This window comes from Rattus rattus, chromosome 1, assembly GCF_011064425.1.
Source record: "Rattus rattus isolate New Zealand chromosome 1, Rrattus_CSIRO_v1, whole genome shotgun sequence".
NCBI lineage: Eukaryota > Metazoa > Chordata > Mammalia > Rodentia > Muridae > Rattus > Rattus rattus.
In genome coordinates, this window is record NC_046154.1 from 16480520 (window position 1) to 16506314 (window position 25795).

General features: G+C 51.0%; 1 protein-coding gene across 2 annotated transcripts in view; it reads left to right on the forward strand.

Annotated features, from left to right (window-relative positions):
* Window positions 1–4675: 4675 nt before the first annotated feature.
* The window catches only part of Plekhm2 (pleckstrin homology and RUN domain containing M2), a 36801-nt gene continuing 15681 nt past the window's right edge, over window positions 4676–25795 (forward strand). For both annotated transcript variants that reach the window (XM_032895122.1, XM_032895123.1), the window contains exons 1-5: window positions 4676–4818; window positions 23709–23815; window positions 24006–24115; window positions 24623–24722; window positions 25204–25291. In XM_032895122.1, the coding sequence (XP_032751013.1) occupies window positions 4759–4818; window positions 23709–23815; window positions 24006–24115; window positions 24623–24722; window positions 25204–25291 (465 nt within the window). In that variant the 5' untranslated portion in view covers window positions 4676–4758. The remainder of the gene's footprint in view (window positions 4819–23708; window positions 23816–24005; window positions 24116–24622; window positions 24723–25203; window positions 25292–25795) is intronic.

Sequence of the window (25795 nt, forward strand, 5' to 3'; positions counted from 1 at the left end):
CACCTAGTTGTGTTTTGTTTGTCTTGTTTTTAATTAGTTGTATTATGGGGCAGCCAGAAGAGGGTGTCAGACCTCCTGGAGTGGACATAACACGTGACGGTAAGCAAATATGGATGCTGGGAACCCAACTCCGGATCCTCTAAGAGAAGCAAGGACCCCTAACTCCTGAACAGCTCTCCAGCCCCAAGCCTGACTCTCACACATGATGGCATGTGTCCGCCGTTCCAGCCCTTGGGAAGATCAGAAGTTAGACGTATTCTGTGGCAACGTAGGGAGTTGGGGGAAGCTTGGGCTCGATGAAATACTGTTTCCAAACAAACAAACAAAAAAAGGTGGGGACTTGGGGATGGCTAGGTCAGTCAGGCACTTGCCTTGTAGGGAGTCGGACCCCTCCCACGTCCATCCCAGCAATCATGGTGCATATTCCCTAACCCAGAGCTGGGGAGGCAGAAGCAATTCAGAAAGTCGGTGAGTGGCAGGCAGTGAGAGACCCTGCCTCAAGCGAGGTAGATAGTATTCCTAAGAATGACATGGTAAGTTGTCTATGGCCGCCCCGTGTGTGTGTGTGTGTGTGTGTGTGTGTGTGTGTGTGTGTGTGTGTGTGTTCGCACAAAGCCCTTTTTTAAAATTAATTTATTTATTCGCGGGGCTGGAGAGATGGCTCAGTGGTTAAGAGCACTGGCTGCTCTTCCAGAGGTCCTGAGTTCAATTCCCAGCAACCACATGGTGGCTCACAACCATCTGCAATGGGATCCGATGCCCTCCTCTGGTGTGTCTGAAGACAGTGACAGTGTACTCACATACATTAAATAAATAAATAAATCTTTAAAAAAATTATTTATTCGATTTACATCCTGATCAAAACCCCCTCCTCCTCCCAGTCCCTGCCTCACACAGCCCCTCCCTTAGCTCCCCTCCCCTTCTCAGAAGGGGGAGGCCCCTGGGTATCAATCCACCCTGGCAATCAAGTCACTGCAGGACTAGGCATATCCTCTCCCACGGAGGCCAGAGTTTCGGAAGAATTGAAGGACCTGAAGGGCATAGGAACTCCACAAGAAAATCATCAGAGTCAACTCACCTGGACCCCTGGGGGCTCCCAGAGACTGAACCACCAACCAAAGAGCAGGCACGGGCTGAACCTGGGCCCCACACACATGTGTAGCAGATGTGCGACTTGGTCCCTGTACAACTGGAGCGGGAGCTGTCCCAGACGCCGTGGCCTGCCTGTGAATCCCTACCACACGCACACATCTTAAAAAGTTGAATCAGGGGGCTGGAGAGATGGCTCAGCGGTTAAGAGCACTGACTGCTCTTCCTGAGGTCCTGAGTTCAAATCCCAGCAACCACATGGTGGCTCACAACCATCTGTAATGGAATCTGATGCCCTCTTCTGGTGTGTCTGAAGAGAGCTACAGTGTACTTACATGTAATAAATAAATAAATCTTTAAAAAAAATTAAAAAGTTGAATCGGCCTTTAACGGAAAGCGTGAAGTGGCGTCCGTTGGAACTCGGTGCTGAGCAGGTGGCTTGATGGGCAGCAGCGGGGACTAACCACACGGCTTGTTGGTTATACTTGTGGTCTAAGCGGTTGAGCCAGGCCTTCGTCTCACAGGTTGGGGTCTTGTAGGCACCCTGGAGGGACTGCGAGGGAGTCCTCCATTCAGGCTGATCTTCCTCCTCCTTGCCAAACAGCTCTGAGCACCTGTTGCTCTCTCTCTCTTTCATCATTTAGTGCAATGTGTCCTCTGCCCTCAATCTTTCCTTTATCTGGGCAACAAAGCAACCTTGATCCCCAACCATCCTCGCTTTGCCCTCTAGCACAGTTCCATGGTGACTCCTATTTTTCCTGACTTCGATATAAATTTTACAACACCCTGGCTTCAGTTGCTACAGAGACTGCTTTTCTCCCCAAAGGTCAGCTCAAGCCCTCAGGATGGTGGCCTGCTAGAACAGTCTATGGAACATGAAATGGGTCCTGGGTTCAGAACACACAAGTGAATCCTGGGGTCATATGCTGAAGTCTATGGAGAATACTTGGTTCAAGATGATCCTGGTGGCGTGTGTTGAGGTACTTGGAGTCTGAGGCAGGAGGATTGCCTCAACTTCAAGGTCAGCAAGGACTAGAGTGAGACCCTGATTTAAAAACTAGTACAGGATCTAGTGGTATGATTATACACAGCCCTTAGTCACAGTACTGGGGAGGCAGAGGCAAGCAGATCTCTGTGAGATCTCTTTGGTCTAACCTGGTCTACATAGTGAGTTCCAGGCCAACCAGGGATACAGAGTTAAGAATTGTCTCAAAACAAAACAAAACAAAAACAGAAACGTACTGAAATTACAGACTTGGCTTAATGTTTTTGCCTGGGTTTTGTTGTTGTTGTTAAGACAGGGTCTCAGTAGCCCAGGCTGGCCTACAACTCACTGTGTAGCTGAGAATGGCTTGTAAGTTCTCCCGCCATCACTCCCCGAGCACTGAGATAGCAGGTGTGCACTGCCTGGCTAACACTTGGCCGCAGTGGGAAGTCTAGGCCCACATGGTAAGGAATGCAGGAACCCCAGATTCTCTTTCCTTTTCCCAGGGTTTATTTTGTCCCTTCTCCAGTCCTAGAGGAACAAAACTTTAAAACTATCACCATCTTCCGGCTTTCCTTGGAGGTCAGGGAAGGGGTGGGTCCTCTGTTCGTAGGCCGTAGATGGAATTAGTGCTTCCATGGAGGACTTTAGGGAGGGGTTCACCAGGGCAGACGTTACTGAAAACTAGGGAGCCAGGAGGGAGAATTTTGGTGTCTAATAATTGAAGAATGGACTTATTGCTCTGTGAGGTTATGTTTATTTGGGGACCACATTAAGAAAGGTGACCCAGGGGGCTGGAGAAATGGCTCGGCGGTTAAGAGCACTGACTGCTCTTCCAGAGGTCCTGAGTTCAATTCCCAGCAACCACATGGTGGTTCGAGACCATCTGTGATGAGATCTGGTGCCCTCTTCTTGTGTCTGAAGACAGGGTACACACATAAATAAAAAATAATTTAAAAAAAAAAAAAAAAAAAAGGTGTCCAGGGTAGGAATTGTATAGCTGGTGTGTTTGGGCAGGGGATGTGTCCTGTGAATTGTTATGCTGGACTTCGGGCTGAGGGAGTGAAGCCCTCAGTAGGATAGGGTGGAGGAAGGTGTGTCTTAGTTACCTTCCTATTGCTGTGTTGAAACACCATGACCAAAGCTACTTGGGGCTGGGGGAAGGGTTTAATGGCTTACATATCCTGAATTACAGTCCGACGAGGGGTGGCAAGGCAGGAACTCAAACCAGATGAGAACCTGGAGGAAGGAACTGATGCTCAGACCACGGAAGGGTGCTGCTGACTGCCTTGTTCCCCCTGGCTTGCTCAGCCTGCTTCCTTATAGAACCCAGGACCGCCAGCTCAGGGGTGGTAGCACAATGAGCTGCCCCTCTCCCCCACATCGATCACTAATTAAGAAAATGCTCTATTGGGTTGGGGATTTTGGCTCAGTGGTAGAGCGCTTGCCTAGCAAGCGCAAGGCCCTGGGTTCGGTCCCCAGCTCCGAAAAAAAGAATAGGAAAAAAAAAAATGCTCTACAATCTTATCTCATGGAGCTATTTTCTCAATTGAATTTGTCTCCTCTCTGGTGACTCTAGCTAGCTTGTGTCCCTGGGTCGAGTTGACACAAAACTAGCCAGGACAGAAAGGTGTGAGGGTGAATAGGGCTCGTTTTGGGGGGTGGAAGAGCCACCAGGGGTTTGCAATGGCCTGAAGTGAAGGACTGGACTTTGAGAATGGTGAAGTGGAGTGTTGGGGAGGATGTAGGGCGGATCTGTGGGGTTAGGGCAACTTTGGGTGCTGGAGTCTCTAGGCTGTTCAAACCTCTGAACCCTGGGGGTTGGAAAGGAATAGGTAGGTGTCTTTGCCACGCCAGGCCTTGTCTCCAGAGTCTCTCGAGTATTCAGGTATATCTGGGGTCCCCTGTGGGCGATGATGGGGAGTATCAGATTTGGGATGAGGGAGGGGTCCTGTCTGTCCTGGTCCTGTGTGGGAGTGGGGTCTTCAAGGAGTTGGGCAGGTCCTGGAAGGAGGGTCTTTGACTGTTACAGGGAAGTGGGGTGTGGGCAAGGAGAGAGAGGGCAATGTCTAAAGAGTTGGGGTGGTTTTCAGGCCCTGCTGCAAGGGGTTAAGATAACAACAACACGGGGTCTCAGAGGAGTTGGGAGGGGGCCCCGGGTCTGTGAAGTTCCCGGGGTCTTTGAGCAGGGTGGCTTTGGAGATCTATGATGTCCCAGGGTCTCACGAGAAGTTGTGCAGGGCTGGGGAGTGGGGGCCGAAGCCTCAGGATGTTCCAGGATGTTTGAGATCCCGAGGCTCTGAGGTGCGCGATCTATGCGATCTGCAGGTCCCCGGGGCCCCGAGACCCGGATCTCTGAGCTCCTCGTCTCCACCGCCCCGGGTCTCGGAGGAGGCGGGCCCGCCCGGTCCCCGCCGTCCCTCCCGGCCGGTGCTGGCACCGCCCCGCCTGACATCAGTTCCTGCGGCCGCGCACAGCCCGCGTCTCCTTCCCGGCTCGGCGCTCCGGAGGCGGCGGCGGCGGTGGCGACGGAGCGAGGCCCGGGCGAGGCGAGGCGAGAGGGCGGCGGGCGCCGGGGCCTGCGGCCGGCACGACGGAGTCCCCTGCACGGCCGGCGGCAGCGGTTGGCGGCGGCCCCGGGCGCCCGGCGTGGGAAGCGGCGACGGGGCGGCGGCGGCGGCGCCATGGAGCCTCGGGAGGTGAAGGACCGAATCCTGGAGAACATCTCGCTGTCGGTGAAGAAGGTGAGCGGCCTCCTTTGACCCGGGTCCCCGTCGCTCGCCCCCTGGGTCGCCTCTGTGGCCCGGACCCCGAGCCACTGTCCTCCGGGCGACCCCCGGGCCCAGCTGGGGAAGCGGGCGTCTCCCGGGAGCGCCGCGGCCTCCGAGCTATTTTTAAAGAACAAAGTTGAGGTCAGCGTCCTCGGAGCTCCCCGGTGCCCGACCCGGCCTTGCCTTCCCGAGACTGGCCGGTGACACCTCGGGAAGGCTCCGGGTAGGACGGGGCACGGAGAGCATCCCTGAGGAATCCATTGCATCCATCCTCTTCGGGGCAAAGGCCGAGGACCAGCACCTGCTTGCTGGTCACCCCAGCTGTACCCTGCGACATTGCCTGGGCACACGCTGAGTCCCCGAGCCCTCCTACTCCAGGGTGGCAGCTTAGAAAAAGCTAATTACAGAGTTCTGATGGAGGACCCGAGGTGTGTTGGGTTGTATGTTTGGATGGTGAGCCTTGGGACAGTGACACTATGACACTCTCCGTTGGGGCTTGTTAGTATTGGTCAGTGCCCCAATTCCTGGTAGACATGACTACCTGTCAAGGGCATGCACATGGGTGAGGAGAGAGGCCAGCCTCCGAAGGCTGGGTGTGGTGATGCACCTCTGTCATCCCGGCACACAGGAGGCCAAGGCAGAGGCTAGCCTGGACTGCATCGTGAGACTGTCTCAAAAGCAAATAATAGAGGAATGGGAAAGATTGACTAACCTTCCATATATACATACATGTATACATATACATATATATACATGTATGTAAATATGTGTGTGTGTTCATATATGAATGAGAGAATGGAGGTCAGAGGACAACTTTTGAGAATTGGTTCTCTCCTACCATGTGAATTCCAGGAATCAAACTCAAGTTTGTAAGTCTTGGTAGCAATGCCTTTACCCTCTGAGCCATTTCTCTGGCCCTCTTCTTTCTTGCTTTCCTTTTTCTTTTTCAAACAGTCCTATGTAGACAAGGCTAGCCTCAAACTCTCCCTCCGGAGTGCTTCCATTAAAAGCAAGTACCATTTATGCCTGCCTCCTTTAAGGTTCTTTGTGCTTCTAACTGGGCAGAGAGCGCCTTTGATTCCAGCATTTGGGAGGCAGAGTCAGGTGGATTTATATGAGTGTGAGGCCAGCCTGGTCTACATAGTGAGTTCCAGGGCAGCCAGAGCTACACAGTGAGACGCTGTCTTTAAAAAACAAACAAAATTAAAAAAAAAAATTTCTGTGTTTAATACGACTTACTCTGAGACAGGAAGTTAGTTGTGGCTACTTGGTTTGAAGGAAGCTACGCAGTACAAATTCTCAATCAGAACCAGGAGCCGGACGGCGGCACACGCCTTTAATCCCACTCAGGGGCTAGAGGCAGGTGGATCTCTGCGAGTTCAAGGCCAGCCAGGTCTACAGAGGAGAGTTCTAACACAGTCAGAGAGGGCTAAATAAAGAAACCCTGCCTCAAAAAGATAAAAACAAAGCAAAACAAACCACAAAACAACACAACTGCTAGAACGTTCAGCTCCAGGGGTAGACACCGAGGCTGAAAGTCATGGCAGGCCTAGTCAGATGACCGGAGCAGGTAAACTGGTTTGCAAGCCAAAGTTGGCGTGCAAACTAGATGGGTTCATTCCCCGGAACTCATGATGGAAAAAAAGAGAATTAAAAAAAAAAAAAAACAAAAAAAAAAAAAAAACGTTGCCGGAGAGAGAACTAGCTCAGAGGCTAAGATCATTCATTGGTTGCTTTTCCAGAGGACCTAAGTTGGGGTCCTAGCACCGACACTGGGGTGGCTAACTATCGCCTGTTGATCAGGACTATTTGCGTATCTCCCCACAACACGCATTGATTATAAACAATAGAAGAAACCTTTTGAACACTGGTCCTCCAAAACACTCCTTTGGTAGAGACAGGAAGTTCTAACTAAGCCTTGACAGACAGATTGATAGTATTCCCAGAGAGAGAAGGCAGCATTCAGGCTAGAAGGAGCATCCTCCAAAGAAGTGTCCTGCCCCCAGGTAGTTTTCTAAGGGTGAGCATCAAGGATTCTGCTACATGTGGCTAGAATGCACACACTGGGAAAGCCTGTGTGCGCACAGAGGCCAGCAAGGCACAGACCCCCAGGCCTGGCTTTAGGTTCTGAATCTGTCACTGGTCGTAATGATCCTAGCAGCCAGCGGAACCTCAGTTGACTTGGTCAGACTCTGCTCCTAGTGTTGTACGGAAATTCAGTTCCGTGAGAGGATATACCTACACGGCTCCGCACAATCCCTGTCACACAAAGGCCGAGTCCCTGTCACAGCTGCCACTGTCAGCTGCAGTGCTCTTGTGTTTTTTTTTTTCCCCTGAGGTGGGGCTGGAACCCAGGGCCGTGTGCATGCTCTGTGAGCACTCCACCATAAGCCACAACCACGGGCCTTTTTTATTTCATTATTTTATTTTACCTTATTCTTTTAGATAGCTCAGGCTGACAAAATGACCTCCTGGTGATTTTCAATCTTCCCTTCCAACCTACAAGCGCTGGAATTACTGGCATGCACCACCACAACTGGCTTCTGTTTGTTGCTGGGGATTGAACCCAAGCGCCCCCACCCCAGCCCCCACCCCGGCATGTTGGACAGAGGCTCCACCCACTGAGCTACGTCCTGAGTGTCCCGTTTTTTCTTTTTCTTCTATTTTTTGATTTTGCAAGGCAGGATTTCTTCATGTAGATAGTCCTGGCTGTCCTGGAACTCTCTCTGTAGACCAGGCTAGCCTCACACTCACAGAGATCCATCTGCCTCTTACCTCAGGAGCGCCAGGATCGAGGACGTTTGACACTATACCCAGCCATCTTTTATTTTCCTGAGACAGTGTCAAACTCCGTTGCCCAGGCTGCTCTCGAACTTTTGTCCTCTTGCCTTAGCACAGTCATAGACCTGAGGCACCATGTCCTCCTTCCTGGAAACTTTTTCTTAAAGGGTCAGGTGGAGAATATTTTTAAGCCTCGGCGGAAATTGCCCACGTCTTTCCTTTTTACTCCACAACAACCACCCATTTATGGGTAAGGCTGTATTTCTAGTAAACCTCTATAAAAATAGACTAAACTTTGGCCCACAGGTAGGAGTTTATATATGGACATCTGGGTATACCACAAAGAGTTCCTGTCAAGGAGGGCTGGGGAGCACTTGCAGAGAAATGAGGGTGACCAGGCCTGAAGAGAGCCCAGCCAGCATGGCAGGTGCATCATTGTTATAGCAGACTTGCGGGGAGAATGTGGGCACCGGGAATCCCAACCACGGAAGGATTCAGTTTCCTGAGCATCCCTCCCTCATCCCCCTCCCCAGGTTCTCCTCTTTTCAGGTCCTAGGAAGGTAACAGGGACAGAGATAGGGTCTCCATCCTCCATGAAGCAGAAGACGAGGAATGATGTAGTCAGATCTTACTCCACCCATTTCACACTCTAGCTGGCTCTGCACAGGCTTTAGGCAGAGCATGATGTAGACACGGCGGGGTTAGCTTCAGCAAGGACCGCTCCTCAGGAGGAGGAATTTATTCTAAGGAAGAGTTATTTATTCTAAGGAAACAAGCCTTGGGTGAGGAAAAGAGACAGATGTCACTCTGGTCTGAGCTGGCCTCGAACTCACTGGAGCCTAGGAGGCCAGTGCCTCCCTGGAATTACAAACCTGTGACATTATGCTAAGCATCAAGTTCTGAAAACACACATCACACACACATGACCCAAATGTGTACCACACATACATGCACCACATACACACATACATGTACCACACATACCATACACCCACTACACACACATATGTACTATACACACACATGTATCACATACACACATACACACCACACATGCACCATACACCATGCAGCACACATATACCGGTAAACACAAATATGGACAGGGTATGGCTCAGTGGTAGACTGCTTGCCTTAGCATGCACGAAGTCCTGGGCTGGGTCCCCAGCACTATATTGGGGGTCTACCTGAATTCCCAGTGCTAGAAGGTAGAAGCCGGAGGATCCAAAATTCAAGCTCATCCTTGGCTACATTAGAGATTCTAGGCCAGCCTGGGCTACACGAGACTGTCTGAAAAAACAGTACAATGGCCGGAAAGAGATGGCTCAAGGGTTAAGAACACTGACTGCTCCTCCAGAGGTCCTGAGTTCAATTCCCAGCTACCACATGGTGGCTCACAACCATCTGTAATGGGACCTGATGGGTCCTAAGACAGCTACAGTGTACTCACATACAATAGATAGATAAATAAATGAGACAAAAATATGAAAAACTGAACAATAAAAAACACTCAAACACTTGGTAGCCGGAAGGTAGAAGGATTACCATAAGGTTAGGGCTAGCCTAGGCTTCATAGCCAACACTCTGCCTTCAAAACACTTACCATTATCATAATAATTATTACTGTTAAAAATAACACAGCCACGGGTATCTCAAATGCTTGCAGGATGAAAACGAACCATCCCGAGTCTCCCCTACCATAAAAGGGACAAATTACCTCCTAAGACGTTGACAGCAGGCACAGTGGCTGCTTGTGTGACCTGCTTCTTCACCTGTTCGGTTGAGGTTGACACTGCCTCCTGCTGAAACGAGCCTCCCTTCAGAGAGGGCCTGTTTCCAGCACGTGGGCCCTATCAGCCAGAGCCCGCCCCCTCTGAGCCAGAGCCCGCCCCTTTCTGAGCCGGAGCCCGCCCCCTTCTCGGCCAGAGCCCGCCCCCTTTTGGGTGGGATCCAGAGGCTCCAATGACATTTGTTGCCCAGCCCAGCTAGCTACACATGGCTGCTTCCAAGGTTGTCCTGAGGAGTAGACTTTTTCCCTTTTTTTTTTTTTTTTTTTTTTTTTTTTTTTTTTTTTTGTTTTTTGAGACATCCCTCTGATAGCCCTGGCTGTTCTTGGTATTTGCCAGGTAAGTCGGGCTGGCCTCGAACTTAACAGAGATCCACCTGCCTCTGCCACCCGAGTGCACACTAGGGTTAAAGGTGTGTGCTCTGCCTGGCCTCGCCTTTCAATTCCTTCAGATTGCTTAGCTCTGGCAGTGCGGTGAAAATTAGTGAAAGTCCAGACCTTTTGATTTTACAATCTTTTACAAGTCTGTCTGCTTTCTGGGGAAATGTTCTGAAAACCCCGAAGGACATGAGTCACTGGGGGTGGGGAGATCTAAGTAAAATAGCCACACACATATTTCATGAAGCGAGGTGCTTCCCTTTTCCTCCTGCTGGGCCGTGGTATTGGCCGCGGCTCTTTCTCTTTGGTTGCAGAAGAGGCGGTGAAGGACCCAAGGACTCGCAGGTGGGCTCGGTGCGGGCGCTGCAGGCTCTGACCCTATAGGTCACCCCGCTGACACCTCAGGGACAGTGTGAGACAAGTGTTGCCTGCTCTTCCTGAGCTCTGCCCGTCTGGCTTACCAAATGCTTGTCTGACATCAGGTCTCGGTTAGAAGCCTTCTGACACTATGGCCTGGTCTATGCTGGCCTTGGCTCTACCTTAGAGCCATTCAAATCAAAAGGCTCCGGGTGATGGTTTGAGGCCAGGCAGGAATTCGTGGCAATTGTGGCCTGCCAGGTCTGACTCCCTGTGGCCACAGCTCACCCTCAAGGTTGGGTGACTCAGTGGTGACCCTATGACCTTTCTCAAAACTCCACTCTTCCCAGTCCAATGTGAAAAGGTGGTCATGAAAAAAACAAAACAAAACTGATGTAACTCTGCCGTCGGCTGTCACAGTGTTCGGTTTAGAAGCGTGCTGAACGGGGGCGGAGGGTGCCATGGTCAGGATGCTGAGAGGAGCTGGGTGTGAATGTTGTAGGGAGGAGAAGACTGGCTTTCCTAGATAGCTCGCCGCTGCCAGCGCCCCCTGTTTGTCCTGCCAGGGTGCTTGTCTTGGTCTCAGGACTCGTCACTTTGCCTCTGCATGTTGCTGTCAGAGCTGACAGTACCCTGAATTCACGGGAAACACTGGGACTCTCCTGTGGCAAAGTTCCCCCCTGGTGGCCTCTTGGGTGGCAAAGGGGCTTCCCAACATGCTCTGCAGTGTGGATGGAGCGATCCTTGCCCTCTCCTGGCTTCCTGGAGTGTCCAGGATAGAGATAAGTCCTAGCAGTTGGTATGAGTAACATCCTGCCCATCCTCCTGGGTGCCTATATGAGTGCACTGTCCCTGTCTTTAGACACACCAGAAGAGGACACTAAATCCCATTATAGATCTAAGTAATCCCATTACAGATGGTTCTGAGCCACCATGTGGTTGCTGGGATTTGAACTCAGGACCTCTGGAAGAGCAGCCAGTGCTCTGACCACTGGGCCATCTCTCCAGCCGGGTGTCTTGAACTTGAGGCAGGAGAGTGATAAGGTTTTAAGCTGGGGCTGGAGGCTCACCGCTCTGTCCGATTTCATAAGCACCTGGGGTCATCCTGAGCGCATCCTCTGTCCAGGATGGTCCTGCTTTAGACTTCTCCGTGTTGCGTATCTGGGGTTTATCTTTTCCCTTGCTTGTGTTAAACATTACAGAAGCACACAGGGCAGAACATCTCCGTTTCTCATGGTCCATTCTCTTCCCCAGACAGCACAACCAGACTCTTAAGTAGCCCAGTGGCTTGGGAGAACAAGGAAGGGACCGCCCCCATTTGAAATCCACAAGCTCCCCCACCCCACCCGAGTTTTTGGAAGTCATACATCACTGATCAATGTCAGCACAAGTCGTCTGATTTTTTTTTTTTTCTTTTTTTTCTGAGATGGCCTCAAACTCACCTCGTAGCCCAGGATGACTTTGAACTTCTGACCATCCTGCCTCCACGTGGAGCACCTCCCCCAGTTTTACGTGTTGCCTGGGATGGAACCGGATGCTAGCCCAGCTCCCTACCCACCGGGCCACCCCACCCCCAGCCTCACTGGAGCCGTTCATTTCTGGTGTTCGTTCCACTGGCTGCTGAGGCTTGAAGCACTGAGAGGAAGAGGCAGTTTTACAACTAACTGGGCTCCTTACATTTAGTCAACTGGAGCCGGCTCCTGTTTCCACAACCTTCCCAGTCAGTAACACATCACACTGCAGGAGGGCCCATGTGCTGCCCAAGGCAGGGAGGGTAGGCTCGGGGAGACAGCTTGTCCAAAAGCATTAACCTCAGAAGGAGCAAGGCTGACCTTGGAACCGTCTTCCTGGTTCCCTCTCTTTCCATTCTCCATGATGTCTGCTGTAAGATAATTGAGTGTCTCTGTAGGCCGGTCTTTTTAATGTAGACAACACTGGGCTTCATCAGGACACGTGAATCTTTGCACTCTCCTTGCTTGTCCCCTTCTTGCCCTCCCCTCCCCGACTGCTGTGTGCTGAGCGCACTGTCCTCGCTAGGAGTCAGCAGCGAGCAAATCCTAGGATGGGGCTCCACTAGAGACAAACGTGAGGCGGGTGGCAGTGGGGATCTGTGGAGGTGGGGGGATCAGTCAGTGTAAGTGCACAGGGACCTGCGTGTTTGATCACTGGAATCCACTTTAGAAAGCTGCCCCAGGGCTGGAGAGATGGCTCAGCGGTTAAGAGCACTGACTGATCTTCCAGAGGTCCTGAGTTCAAATCCCAGCAACCACATGGTGGCTCACAACCATCTGTAATGAGCTATGACGCCCTCTTCTCTGGTGTGTCTGAGGATAGCTACAGTGTACTCACAAAAATAAAATAAATAAGAAAGAAAGCTGCCCCATAGCAAACTGTTCTTGGTGACCATTGAGGCGGTGACAGCAGGATTCCTGGGGCATGGTGGCCAGCCAGCCTAGCCCATTCAGTGAATTGTAGGTCAAGTGTGAGACCATCTCAAAAAACCCAAGGTGGACAGTGTTCCTGAGGAACAGACATTAGAGGTTGTCCTCCTGACTTTAGCATGTAACACACACACACACACACACACACACACACACACACACACACAAAGAATTACAGTGGGTAGATGTGTACCTCAGGCCCTCCTTCCTGGCCTTAAGTAACCATAATTTGGAATCCAGAATGTTCCAGGCAGACTTCTTCACCCTTTGCATTTTCGGTCTGTAATGTATCTGACTGGACCATGGCATTGCACGGGCCACGTCCTCCAGAGTAGTGCTCTATTAGGCAGTGACCTTGGTGGCCATTTTCCTTTATCAGCACACTGCTTGGTTGGGGGATGGACTCCTGAGGTCATGCAGGCACCATGGATTGGGGAAAGGGGAACTAAAAGAGAGCACAGGCAACGAAGGTGCAGCTTGGACGCCTGGGTTAAAGCAGGCTCTAAGCAGCCTCTCCCCCACACAAGCACAGCACACAGCCCCGGTGACTGAGAAACGACTGAGAAACGGGGCAGGGTTTTGCCAGCTCCAGCCTAGAAGGATGGAGGAGAATCTACGCAGTGTGTTCTTTCAAGCCAGTGCCCGCCTTCTGGGCCTCTGGTGTTTGTCCAGTAGCTCTTGGCAGTTTTTCTCCACACTCTGAAAGGCATCCTCCAAAAGGGGTCAAGGCTTGCTCCCAAGACTGAGGAGTACTTTGAGGCTTGGGCAATCTCCTTCCTGGAAGGAGAAGGATTTAACTGCTTTTTAAAATGTTTTTAGGGCTGGAGAGATACTCTCTCTCTCTCTCTCTCTCTCTCTCTCTCTCTCTCTCTCTCTCTCTCTCTCTCTCTCTCTCGCTAGGCTGTTAGGAGCACTGGCTGCTCTTGCAGAGGACTCTCAGGGTGGGTTCCCAGCGGGATGTGGTGGCTCACTACCTTCTGTAACTCCAGTTCTAGGGGATCCAGTGCCCTCTTAGGGTTCCTACAGGCTTTGGGCACGATTATGGCTAAATCTCAAACAGTTCATGTATAAAATATACCATTCCCCACCCCCCAAAAAAAGGAGTAAAAATTTTAAAACATAATTATTTGTGGGGAGAGAAGCATGCTCTTGTGTGTATGTGGAGGTCCGAGGACTACTTGTGAGAGTCAGTTCTCTCCTTTCACCATAGGGGACCGAGGGATTGAACTCAGGTCATCAGGTTTAGCGGCAAGCACCTTTACTTGCTAAGCCACCTTGCTGGCCCTTAACAACTTTAATTTTTTTTAATTAAAATTTTAGATTTATAAAAAAAATTTAGATTTATGCCTCTGATGCCAGCACTTGGGAGGCAGAGGCAGGCAGATCACTGAGTTTGAGGCCAGCCTGGTCTACAGACTGAGTTCCAGGATAGCCAGGGCTACACAGAGAAACTCTTTCTCAAAACCATGTGGATACTGGGGACCTAACCTGGGTCCTCTGGAACGGCAGTCACCTTTAACCTCTGACCTTTCTCCAGCCTTTCCACCCTTAATTTTTCTTTCTTTTTTTTTTCCCACTTTCTTTTTCTCCCCCTTTCTTTTCTTTTCTTTTTTTAGATAGGGTCTCATGTAGCCCTGATCTCCTCAAACCCCCTGCCTGCTGGGAATGACTGAGCTTCTGACTGCTGACCACTGTGTCCTCTTCATCCACCATTAAAGCCTAAACACAGCCCATAAAAAACCTCCAGAACCTGTTTTTCCCCCACATGGAAGCTTCTTAGTAGATCTGTCAGCCCATGTGATGTCTGCCCCTGTCCTGGGGCTATCAGCCCTGATTTTGGGAGGTGGGGGACGCCGTGGGATCCACGGGAATGTTGTAGAGGCTTTAATGTTACTAGTGTTGAATCACGGATAGTGCAGGTCTTGGCCAATAGACCGGGACACCTCAGGGACTGAAGGATGGGAATGTCATGTCCTTGAGGAAACAGGACCGGTCTCTGAGCTTCTCCAAACCTCAGGTGGGATGGAAGCAGGGAGCTACCTCTGGGAACTGAGCAGATATGGTTAAGTGGTAGGGAAGTGCCTTTGCCTCCCTCGGCCACAAAATGAGGGCTGGTCTTTCTGAGTTTCTCAGTGCTTGTGGTTTGCTAGGTGCCACACGATGCCCTCCCCCACCCTGATCCCCCCCCACTCTCCAGGTCTCTCTCCTTCATATGCCATTCATTCTGGGCTGGCATTCTTACCCAGACAGTGGAAAACTGCTTGGTTAACTACATGGTTGTCTTAGAAACCCTGGGATGCCGGAGTTCTTCAGCCCTGGCCGCCATCCGGTCCTGACTGAGCCCTTGCTGGGGATTCCCTCCAGAAATGCTCTTGGCACTGCTGTTCTACTCCTTGGATCCCATGACAGGGGCATTGTTGTTCTTAAGCTTCCTGGGACTGGAGATGCAGCCTGGTTGGTAGACTGCTTGCTTAGCATGCATGAGACTGGGGTTGTGATTTCTAGCGCACTTGGGGGTGCTGAGGCAGGAGGACCAGGAGTTCAAGGTCACCCTTGGCTATGTTGACAGCCTGGACACTTGCGACACGCCCCAACCACCTCACCCCACCCCGCACACAAAAGAAGCTTTGCTAAAATGTATATTTACTATGTACCTGTGTTTGTTTGTTTTTGAGGGTCTAGCCGATGCCCTCTTCTGGGGTGTCTGAGGACAGCGACAGTGTACTCATATATAATAAGTAAATCTTTTAAAAAAAAAAAAAAAAAGAATCTGCTGAGTTTCAAGTTCGAGTTATTGCAGTCATTTAAAAATGCTTTTTTTTTAATTATTTACTTTATTTATAGATGGTTGTGAGCCTATGAGCCACCATGTGGTTGCTGGGAATCGAACTCAGGACCTTTGGAAGAGCAGTCAGTGCTCTTAACCACTGAGCCATCTCTCCAGCCCCCTAAAAATGCTTTGTTTACATTAAACGTGTTCCACAGAACTTCCCTGCCCTGTACCCCAGGGGCTTCCATCAAGGTTCCTATCGAATCCTTGGTCACTGTGACCCCATGGTGCCCTCTCTGGAAACTCTTCCACATGGCTTCTGCGGCATTCACTGTCCTACATGACTCTCAGTCGCCTTCCTGACCTTGTCATGTATCACCAACCCCCTCAGCCTCTGGGCTTCAGCCACAGCGGACTGCTTAGTGGTGGTCCTGCCCCAGCATGGTGGCTGGCTGTGTGTGAGGTTTCCGGGCAATGCTGAAAGTAAGATGGCGTCTGGCCCACACGTGGACTCTGCTGTTCGTCTGAAGGGGCCTGGGCTTGGTTATAGTTCTCAAGTTCCTGCTGGTCAAGCAGCGCTCAGACACCCTCTTCCTGACCTCAGGGTCCAGCATGGCTGCCGTGCCTCTCAGCCCACTTCCCCACCACCTCCTGGACAGCTCCCCTTTAATGCCTCCTGGTCGAGCACCACCTGATCTATGACTGGGACCGTTCAGTGGCTGGGACCTGAAACCTAGAATGACCACTACTTCCACTTTCTTACACATAGCCGCTCACCCACTGAAGAACCCCTGGACACTGTTTTCAGATCCTCAGTCTGACCCCCTCACTCCCTCCAGCACCACGGCTGTCCTGGTGCCACGCCTGCATGATGACCGGGATTCTCCCAGCCACGCTTTCTACCTCCACTTGGCATCCACAGTCCGGTGTGTCACACAAGAGCCTGTGATGTGCATCTGATCACCCTATCTCCTGGTGGTTAAACCGTTAGGGGTCCCGTTAAACAGGAAGTGAAATATGGATGGAGTCCTAACCCAGCCTGTACGTGGTTTGGCTCTCGACTCCCATCGTAGCCTCCTCTTGCTCACATCCTGAGCCCAGCCATGTCAGCCCCTCACTGCTGGTCCCGCCTCCGGACCTTTGCACCTGCTCTGGGACACGAACACCCCTCCCTGAGGAGTCTCAGTGATCATCCTCAGACAAATCGTCCCTGGCCCAGAACTAATAACAGGCCCATGCCCTTCTTTGCTTTAAAATAAGACTTATCACTCTGCGCTGTATCAGATGTATGGTCACATATGGTTTGTCGCTGGCACGCAGTGTGTTACAAACTCCAGACCTTTGTAGATTTCTGTGAAGATTGGCATCTGAGGCTACGGGCATAGCCAGTGTAAGTCTGGTTGTTTGGCATACACAAGGCCCTGGGTTTGAGCCCCAAGACTGCCAGATTGGGATACAGAGAGATTTCATACCCATGCATACTAGGTACTTAGTAATATTTTTTTTTTCGGAGCTGGGGATCGAACCTAGGGCCTTGCGCTTGCTAGGCAAGCGCTCTCCCACTGAGCTAAATCCCCAACCCCTGGTACTTAGTAATATTAATTGAACTGTATAACTCCCAAAGACGTGAGCTTCTGGCCTCTGCTGAACCGACCTTAGGAGACACTGCTCCCAGCTCAGCGATCACAATGTGCTGCTTGCCACCTCTCTCGGGACCTTAGGCCATGGGCCAGCATCCTTTCTCCACACAGAGCCAGATAGGATCTACTTAACTCTGTCACGGTGGCACCAAGGCAGCGCAGATAACACAAGCAGACTGGTGTGTCCTGCCAAGTCTGAAATCTGCCTTTTCCCAGAGGACGTCCTCTGAACAGTAGTGTGAATTCTTCCCAGAAGTGGGGTGCTCCTCTGTGAGTCTCAAAGGAGAGGCACAAGGAGGGAGGGCCGTGGGACCATGGTCTCCAACATTCTCTGACCATCATCCAAGAAACAGGTTCAAATCTATAGGTTTTTAAGTTTTTACTTTTTTTTTTTTTAAGATTTTTGTGTATACAGTGTTCTGCCTGCATGCATGCCAGCATACCAGAAGAGAGCGTCAGATTCCATTACAGATGGTTGTGAGCCACCATGTGATTGCTGGGATTTGAACTCAGGACCTCTGGAAGAGCAGCCAGTGCTTTTAACTGCTGAGCCATCTCTCCAGCCTGAGTTTTTCACTCTTGGTCTCTCCCAAAACAGATTAGAAAAGCATTTAAACAGTCTAACTTGCTTTGCTTGTGTTGGTTTTTGAGGTAAGGGCTGGCTGCCTCTTCTCAGCTACTAGAGCTCTGGGGTTACAGACATGTGCCATCATGTCTGGTAACCCCGACATTCATCCAGGGATTGTGAACTCTGGCTGTGTGCTTGAGTTATGGTGTGGCTGTGGCAATTGAATAGACTCGGAGTAACATTGCCGACACCAGATCGCAGCTGCTCAGACTTGTAAAGTGTTTGGGAAGCCCTTTGACTCTTGTTTGTTTGGTTATTCAAGACTGGGGTCTCCCTAGATAGCTCTGGCTGTGTTGGAACTCACTATGTAGACCACCCTGGCTTTGAACACACAAGACCATCCTGCCTCTGCCTCCCAGAGTGATGGGATAAGGGCATGTGTCACCATACCTGGTGGCCCTCTGGTAAATAAGGTATTAACCTCACCCAAAGCCTCCTGGAAGCCTTGTAGAAATGAAGTTTGGAGGAGCAGTTAGCTGGGTGCCCTGCCCCTGGTCTCCTGGTGACTGGCAATGTCAGTATCGGCCGTGTCTGATCTCAGGACCCTGCACTTAGGCACTCTGCAGGCTTCCCAATGCACATAAGCAGCGCTCGCTCGGTATGTGATGGATCTGATCGTAGGTGTCTGCTATCGGCAGATATCGAATGCAACCACAGAGTCATTTGGCATAAAAGATGCTAACCGCACTTCTGGGCTGTGTCCATTGCATCCTGACTGCCAGCTCCATCTCTCTGGACTCCTCATCCACTGTTTGCTCTCCCAGTCCTGCAGCCCTGGGAGGTGGCGGTCAGCTGCCTCTCCGAGGCTCACCCCTGTCGTTTACCTCGATGCCTGCTTTGCTGACCAGCTCCCAACATATGAGCTCAAGCTATTGATGCAACTCCTTGAGCAGAGAGAGTCAGGCAGATCTCTGGAGCCCACCGGTCAGCGACCTTAGCCAATTGGTGAGCTCTTGGTTCAGAGGCTCTGTCTTTAAAAAATAAGGCAGTTAGCCTTTAATCCTAGCATTTGGGAATCAGAGGTAAATGGATCTCCTTGAGTGTGAGGCCAGCCTGGTCTACATAGCAAGTTCCAGGCCATTCAGGGCTACATAACAAGGCCCTGTTTCAGAACAGGAAGGAATATGCACATTCATACGCCATGCACACATACACACAAATATGCACACACATACCATGCACACTCATACAGCATGCACACACATTCTGCGGTGTTCCCTTTTAACTGTCAGGGTATCACAGTCCGGAATGACCTGGAAATACTTTTAACAAGGGATTTTTCTAGATCAAAGTTGGCCCGTGGGCACATCTGGAGGATTGTTTCGGTTATGCTAATTGATGTGGGATGTCCCAGCCCACCCTGGGCAGTACCATTCCCTAGGCAGGGGGTCCTGGGCTCTATAAGTGTAAAAGGTGGGCTAAGGACACATTAAGACACACACTCACTTGGGCCTGCTTGTGACTCTGGATGTGCTGTCTCAAGTTCCCGCTGTTTTGGTTTCTCCCAACTTGATGGGCCGTGACCTGGAATTGTGAGCTAGAAAAAACCCTTCCTTCCAAAGTTGATTTTCGTCGGCATATTTTATCACAATAACAGAAATGAAACTAGGTCACATACACACAAATTAAATTTTTTTGTTAAAAAAGAAAAAGGGAAGAGAAGAGTAGGAACCACTGCTGATAAAATAATAGATACAGAGAGCGGAGGTTACCATCTTCACACTGAAGGGCATATTTAGCCGGAGGCTACGCCATTGGTATACCTGAGAACACAAGTTTGTTGTGGTTCATTACCTCAGCTAACGTTTATCTGCTTGATGCTTACCAGCTATGCTGAGCCTCTCGGATGCTTTTTATTACCCGATCCCCTAAACGAGCAGCATCCAGCAGGACAGCCTGCCGTTGGGTCTGCACTGCCCAGGATAGAGCTGCTGGGCTCAGGAGGCCCGTGCCGCTAGAGTGGATATTTTGTTTCCTTTAAGTTAGCTTAAATTTCCTTTTGTTTTTAAGATGTGCATTGTGTATGGTGCTAGAGATTGAGTTCTGGCCATGTGTGCTGGGTGCTGGGTAAGTGTTCCCCTACTTCAGCCATCTCTCCAGCCCTTAAGGTAACTTTAAATAGTCACTTAAGGCCAGCAGGCACTGGACTGGACTACTTGTCTCTAAAAAAATCCCTCGAACTATTTTTTTTTCAAGGGGTTGGAGGGTTTGTTTCAAGGCATAATTTCTCCAGCTGCTCTGGAACTCACTCTACAGACCAGGATGACTTCGAACTCACAGATTCACCTGCTTCTGTCTCCTGAGTTCTGGGATTAAAGGTGAGGGCCACCAGCACCCGACTTCCCCTTTAACTCACTTTAAAGGGGAGAAAAAATGAGCAGGGAGTCAAGTAACTCTCTGAGGTGTGCCACTGCGTGCCAGGGCCAGGCTTAGCTCCCACTTCCTGCCTCAGACCCCTGTGTCATTGCCATATGCCTTCTTACAGTTTCTAATTGCATATTTATTTGGTATGTGTGGGGTGGGGTACACACATGCTGTGGTACATGTCTAGGGCTCAAAGAACAACTTAGGAGAGTCAGTTCTCTCCATCTACCCTGTGGCTATGGAGGATTGAACTCAGGTCCTCACGCTTGGCAGCAAGCCCTTCGATGCTGAGCCTTGGTGTGGTTTTTTTTTTTTTCTCCCTAAAAAAATGGTTTTATGTTGTAGGTTGCTCTCTGAGTCATGAAATCACGTGTAGATTTGCAACTGTGTAATTCTGCAATATGTGCATATTTACAATGTATAGATATGTATGACATATCTAAAGACACCTGTCGGATTTCCCAAGGGGTCCCAAGGAAGGCCTGAGAAAATGGGGACCAGGCCTGTGTTCATGGGTAGAAAGACTAGACACTGTGAGACACCATCTCTCCACATGAATAGTCTTTGGGTTCAGCATAATTCTATTATAAATCCAATATGAGGCTGGAGAGATGGCTCTGCACTTAAGAGCACTGGCTGCTCTTCCAGAGGTCTTGAGTTCCATTCCCAGCGCCCTGGCGGCTCACGACTGTCCGTATAACTGACGCACACGCAGGCAAAGCACCCATGCACATAAAATAGTTTTTTAAAAAGCCCTAAATAGGATGGTGATGAACTTTGATTGTGAGAGAATGGCTTGGGGTTAACAAAGTGGCTGGGCACATAACGGCGCTTGCCACCCAACCTGATGGCCCGAGTTCAATTCCCCGATCGGATCCATAGAGTCAAAGGAGAGAACCCGCTCCAGTAAGTTGTCCTCTTACTTCCATATGAGCACACGTGCCCCCTATAAATAAATGGTGGCTGGAATAACAATTTTGTAAAAGAATATCTGGATGGGGCTAAGCAGATTTCTGCCCGTGTCCAAGGGCTGAGGAAAATGGAGATAATTAAAGAGGACGGGCATGGAAAGAGCAGACTGACAACGCAGAGTGATCTAGATGAATGGAAAGAGGCTGGGCCATTCATAAATGTGGAAAATGGGTCACCATCTAGAACTAGTACAGGTGACCCTTGACTTCATGCCCAAAGACCTAAACGCAGAAGACAAAGGTCTGGAGGGGTGGGGCAGTCAGCGACAGAGCCTCTCGAGTGGCTGTGTCTCGCCTAGCGAGGACTCAGTTGTCAGCATCACTCAATAAGAAACGAGAGGGGCTGGAAGGGTGGCTGAGCTGAGCAGCCATGACCCCAGCTCAGACTCAGCACCCACTTAACGAGCTGGGCATAGCCGCACGCCACTGTGACCGCTGCTGTAAGGACTGTAGGCAGGAGGATGGCTGCCAGCCCAGCCTGAAAACATGAGCGAGGAGGGTTGAGGGAGAGAACGGAAAAAGCAGGGGCGGTAGAGGGGAACACACAACCTGTCTCCCTGGCCTCTGTACAGGAGCACAGGCACACATGTGTGAGAGTACATTTGCCACACGTGTACACGACACGTCCATAAACAAAGTCAAACCGGGACACAGAACGTTTAAAAACTATTGACAAATGTGACCATATGAATGTGAAGGTTTCCTCAATATGGAGGGGAAAAAAAGACACTGGAGACAGCAGCACATAACATCAAAGAAATGCAAAGAGTCAATCAAAGAGCTGGCGTGGGGTGCACTGTGAGGGGCAGAGGCAGGCGAGGCCTCTGTGACTTCGAAACTACCATGGTCTGCCTTGTTCCCAGCCAGTCAGAGCCTCGAGACCCTGTCAGTCAGTAATGGTAGCAGTAATAAGTAACAAAAACAAGCTGGCCAGCTGCATGTTCTTCAGCACTTGGGAGGCTGAAGCAGGAGAATCCCACGTTTGAGGCTGCCCTAGCGACAGAGTGATACCACGTCCGGGGGTGGAGAGGGAGAGGAGACCAAGAAACCAGAACTTGGCACTGGTGTGACAATATGTGACACTAATGTGTGCAAGAATGCCTTCAGAGGACTGGAGAGATGGCTCAGAGTTTAAGAGTGCTGACTGCACTGACTGCTCATCCAGAGGTCCTGAGTTCAATTCCCAGCAACCACATGGTGGCTCACAACCATCTGTATTGGGATCCGATGCCCTCTTCTGGTGTGTCTGAAGACAGAGACAGTGTACTCATATATAAATCTTAAAAAAAAAAGGGGGGGGTTTGGGGATTTAGCTCACTGGTAGAGCGCTTGCCTAGCAAGCACAAGGCCCTGGGTTCGATCCCCAGCTCCGGGAAAAAAAATGCCCTTGTGAGGGGCTGACAAGATGGCTCATGGGCTAGGAGCACTGACTGCTCTTCCAGAGGACCTGAGTTCAAATCCCAGTACCAACATGGTAGCTTACAGTCATCTGTAACTTCCGTTCCAGGGGATCCAATGCCCTCTTCTGGCCACTTTATAGATAAAAGCAGTCATATACATTAAATAAATAAATAAATAAATAAATAATAAAAAATGTAAAGTAGCCAATCGGGACTCATTTAAAACGCAAGGAGACAGAATCCACCTTCGGCCGCTGTCCACGTACTGCATTGTAAATTAGTCCATCCTCTCTCTGCCCTTCTGCCTGCATGAGAAACGGGCAGACCCTTTGGGACTGAATTCTGTCCCTGGTCAGCGGGGCTGCTGGGCTTGTTCCGGGTCACAGAGAAGAGGCTACTTTTGTTGTGGGAGTTCAATGGTTGGCCTCCCTCCAAGGGCATGTGCTGCCTGTTGTGGCCGATCCATCCCGGCGGCTGCTTCCAGAAAACTCTTGGGAATGGAGTGGTCCCAGGAGTTTAACCCACCCAGTGTGCAGGGATCTCTGCTCTTTTCTTGCATTTTCCATCTGGGCCACTGGGAAGGTGACAGGACTGGAGGGCTCTGCTCTGGCTGCATAGCATGCTGTCCTGCCCATTAGGCTAAACTCCCCTCCTGCATCAGCCTGGTGGGCTGGGGGTGCTTCAAAGCACCTCCTCTGTGGTCTCAATCTTCTCCCCTTCCCTTCCTTTCTCTCTTCCCCCCTCCCTCCCTCTTCCTGTCTGCCTCTCCCTGTCCCTCTCTTGAGCCCTGGGAACAGAGTCCTTCTTGGCACAGGGCTTGACACAAATCTGGCAACACACCTAGATGTGGCCATGTTCCTCGGGTACATCTAATGTCAGCCTCTGGCAGGAAAACCATCAAAGCAGATGACCCAGCCTTTCAGACCTTGGTGTGTATAGAGGGCAGTTCTGAGCAGGGCCTACACATTAAATAAATGATTTCAAAAAATAAAAGAGCAATTAGGAATCTTTTAAAACACTTTCAGGCATTACCAATGTGCGTGCGTGAGTGCGTATCTATGTGTATCTGTGCCTATGGCTATTTGGCTTATATAAATACCATGGTGTATGGTACCCAGGCTGCAACTGCAGCCTATGCCCTCCTCCCCCAAAGTTTAGCACCCAGCACCATGAGCTGGCCATCCCTCACAAGGCTACCTATGCAAAGCCCTCCTGACAGTCTTTGTCCTCAGGAACCTCACGGGTGAGATCAGGGCCCAGCAGGGCAGTTGCAGGCTGACTGCTGGCCGTGGCAGGATGTCATATGCCTGGAGCGCTCCTCCTCAGCGCTGTTTTCTGTCTTTTCAGCTGCAGAGCTACTTCGCAGCGTGCGAGGACGAGACCCCTGCCATCCGGAACCACGACAAGGTCCTGCAGCGCCTGTGTGAGCACCTGGACCACGCCCTGTTGTACGGGTGAGTGCTGAGGGGGCCAGCACAGGGACCACGATGTCCTCCAGAGAGGAACTCCTGTTCTTGTCTGCCCGTCTTCTTTGTCTTCTCACGGGAGGAGACTTGCTTGTCTCACTCAGGCAGGCTGCCGTGAAGCACCCGGTTGCCTGAGGCAGCCCGGCTCAGGCCCAGCACTGCTGTTCCGTCCTCACAGATTGCAAGACCTGTCCTCTGGCTACTGGGTGCTCGTGGTCCATTTCACCCGCAGAGAGGCCATCAGGCAAATTGAAGTGCTACAGCATGTGGCCACCAACCTGGGGCGAAGTGAGTAGAACCACAGGCCAGCCGTGCTCTCCCTCGGGGGAGCTTGGGGCTCAGGTCCTGCCCGGGTCAGCCTGAGGCAGCTGTCTGCCTTTAGTGTCCAGTGGCAGTGGGGGCTAAAATGCCAACGCCTTCCGCAAAGCCTCATTTTTTCCCCCTGCATGTGACAGTTTGTGGACGGGTCACTGATGAAGCGAAGGGGAACGCGATACACAAGGAAACCTTTGGAGGCCCGGGCCAAGTGTACATATCAGAAACAATATGTACATATCAGAGTGTACATGTTAGCCTGTAGGGTTGGGGCAGCATTCTTGACCATCTCAGAAAGTCACTGACCACCGCCGCCGCCGCCGCCACCACCAGCACACCCTTCCTTCTGCGCTCTTACTCTCCTGACCAATCACATGCTAAGGCCTGAAGGCTGTTGGGTTACCTAGTTCCTCTCTGCCCTTCATCTTGCAAATAAAAAGCAGTTGCCGAGCTGCTGAGTCACTCCTGGCTCCTCTGCAGGCCGCGCCTGGCTCTACCTGGCTCTCAACGAGAATTCCTTAGAGAGCTACCTTCGCCTGTTCCAGGAGAACCTGGGTCTGCTACAGAAGTACTATGTCAGGTAAGTAAGTGTCTGGACTGCGGGTCCCCAGCTCCCTAAGCCTCCTGTCACACAGAGACAGAGGCCTAGCTCAGTGTCACCCACTGATGGCTGTCACAGTGGAATACACATGGGTCTTACTGGCAGTCTGAGGCCTCCTCCAGTTTCCCAGCCAGGTCCTCAAGAGTCTTGTGTCTGCCCTGGCCTCAGACTGACTAAACGCCCAACACTTGCCTACCCGTTTGCTAAGGACACTTCAGGGACAGTGTCTGTAGCAGCCACCGAGAGTCTGGTAAGCCTTATGCTCCAGGCCCATCTCTGGAGACATTGGCAAGCTTCACAGCCAGTCAGAGAACAGGAGAGACAGAGGAGTGGGCGTGGCTGAATGTGCTGGGGGTGGGCTGTCCTGTGTCCAACTTCAACACCATGGGCTTCCTGGCGAGGGGGAGCCAGGCTGGTGACCAGACTCAGAAGTCTCCGGTTGGTTTTTTCTGTCTGTCAGGAATGCCCTGGTCTGCAGCCACGATCACCTGACTCTCTTCCTGACCTTGGTGTCTGGGTTGGAGTTTATTCGGTTCGACCTGGATCTGGTGAGACGCCTTGGCTCTTGGTACTGGAGGGAGGCAAGGGAGGGAGCACAGAGAACTTCATTTTCTCGTCCATCTGGAGCTTGCTGGGTGTGGCCGAGCTTGGCTAGGCCTGTTTGTTCAGATAAAGGACGCCTTTAGGGTCAGCAGGATTGGATGGAAAGGGGACTCTCTCGGCTTACTCACGGCCAGAATTCTTGCTTCAGTGTTTCTCGGCCTTTCTACCCATCTGGGGAAGTGGCACATTGTCTGAAGTGTCTTAGCTCAGAAGGACTTTACCTCTGTGTCTAAGAGGTGAGGACAGGTGTCCTTGGCTCTGTGCTTCTCTACAGAGCAGCTATGATTCCTCTTGAAATTCTCAAGCTTCCTTCATGGCCATGTGTTTTACAGACCCTTGTCTTAGTTAGGGTTTTACTGCTGGGAGCAGATACCATGACCAAGGCAAGTCTTATAAAGGACAACATTTAATTGGGGCTGGCTTACAGGTTCAGAGGTTCAGTCCATTAT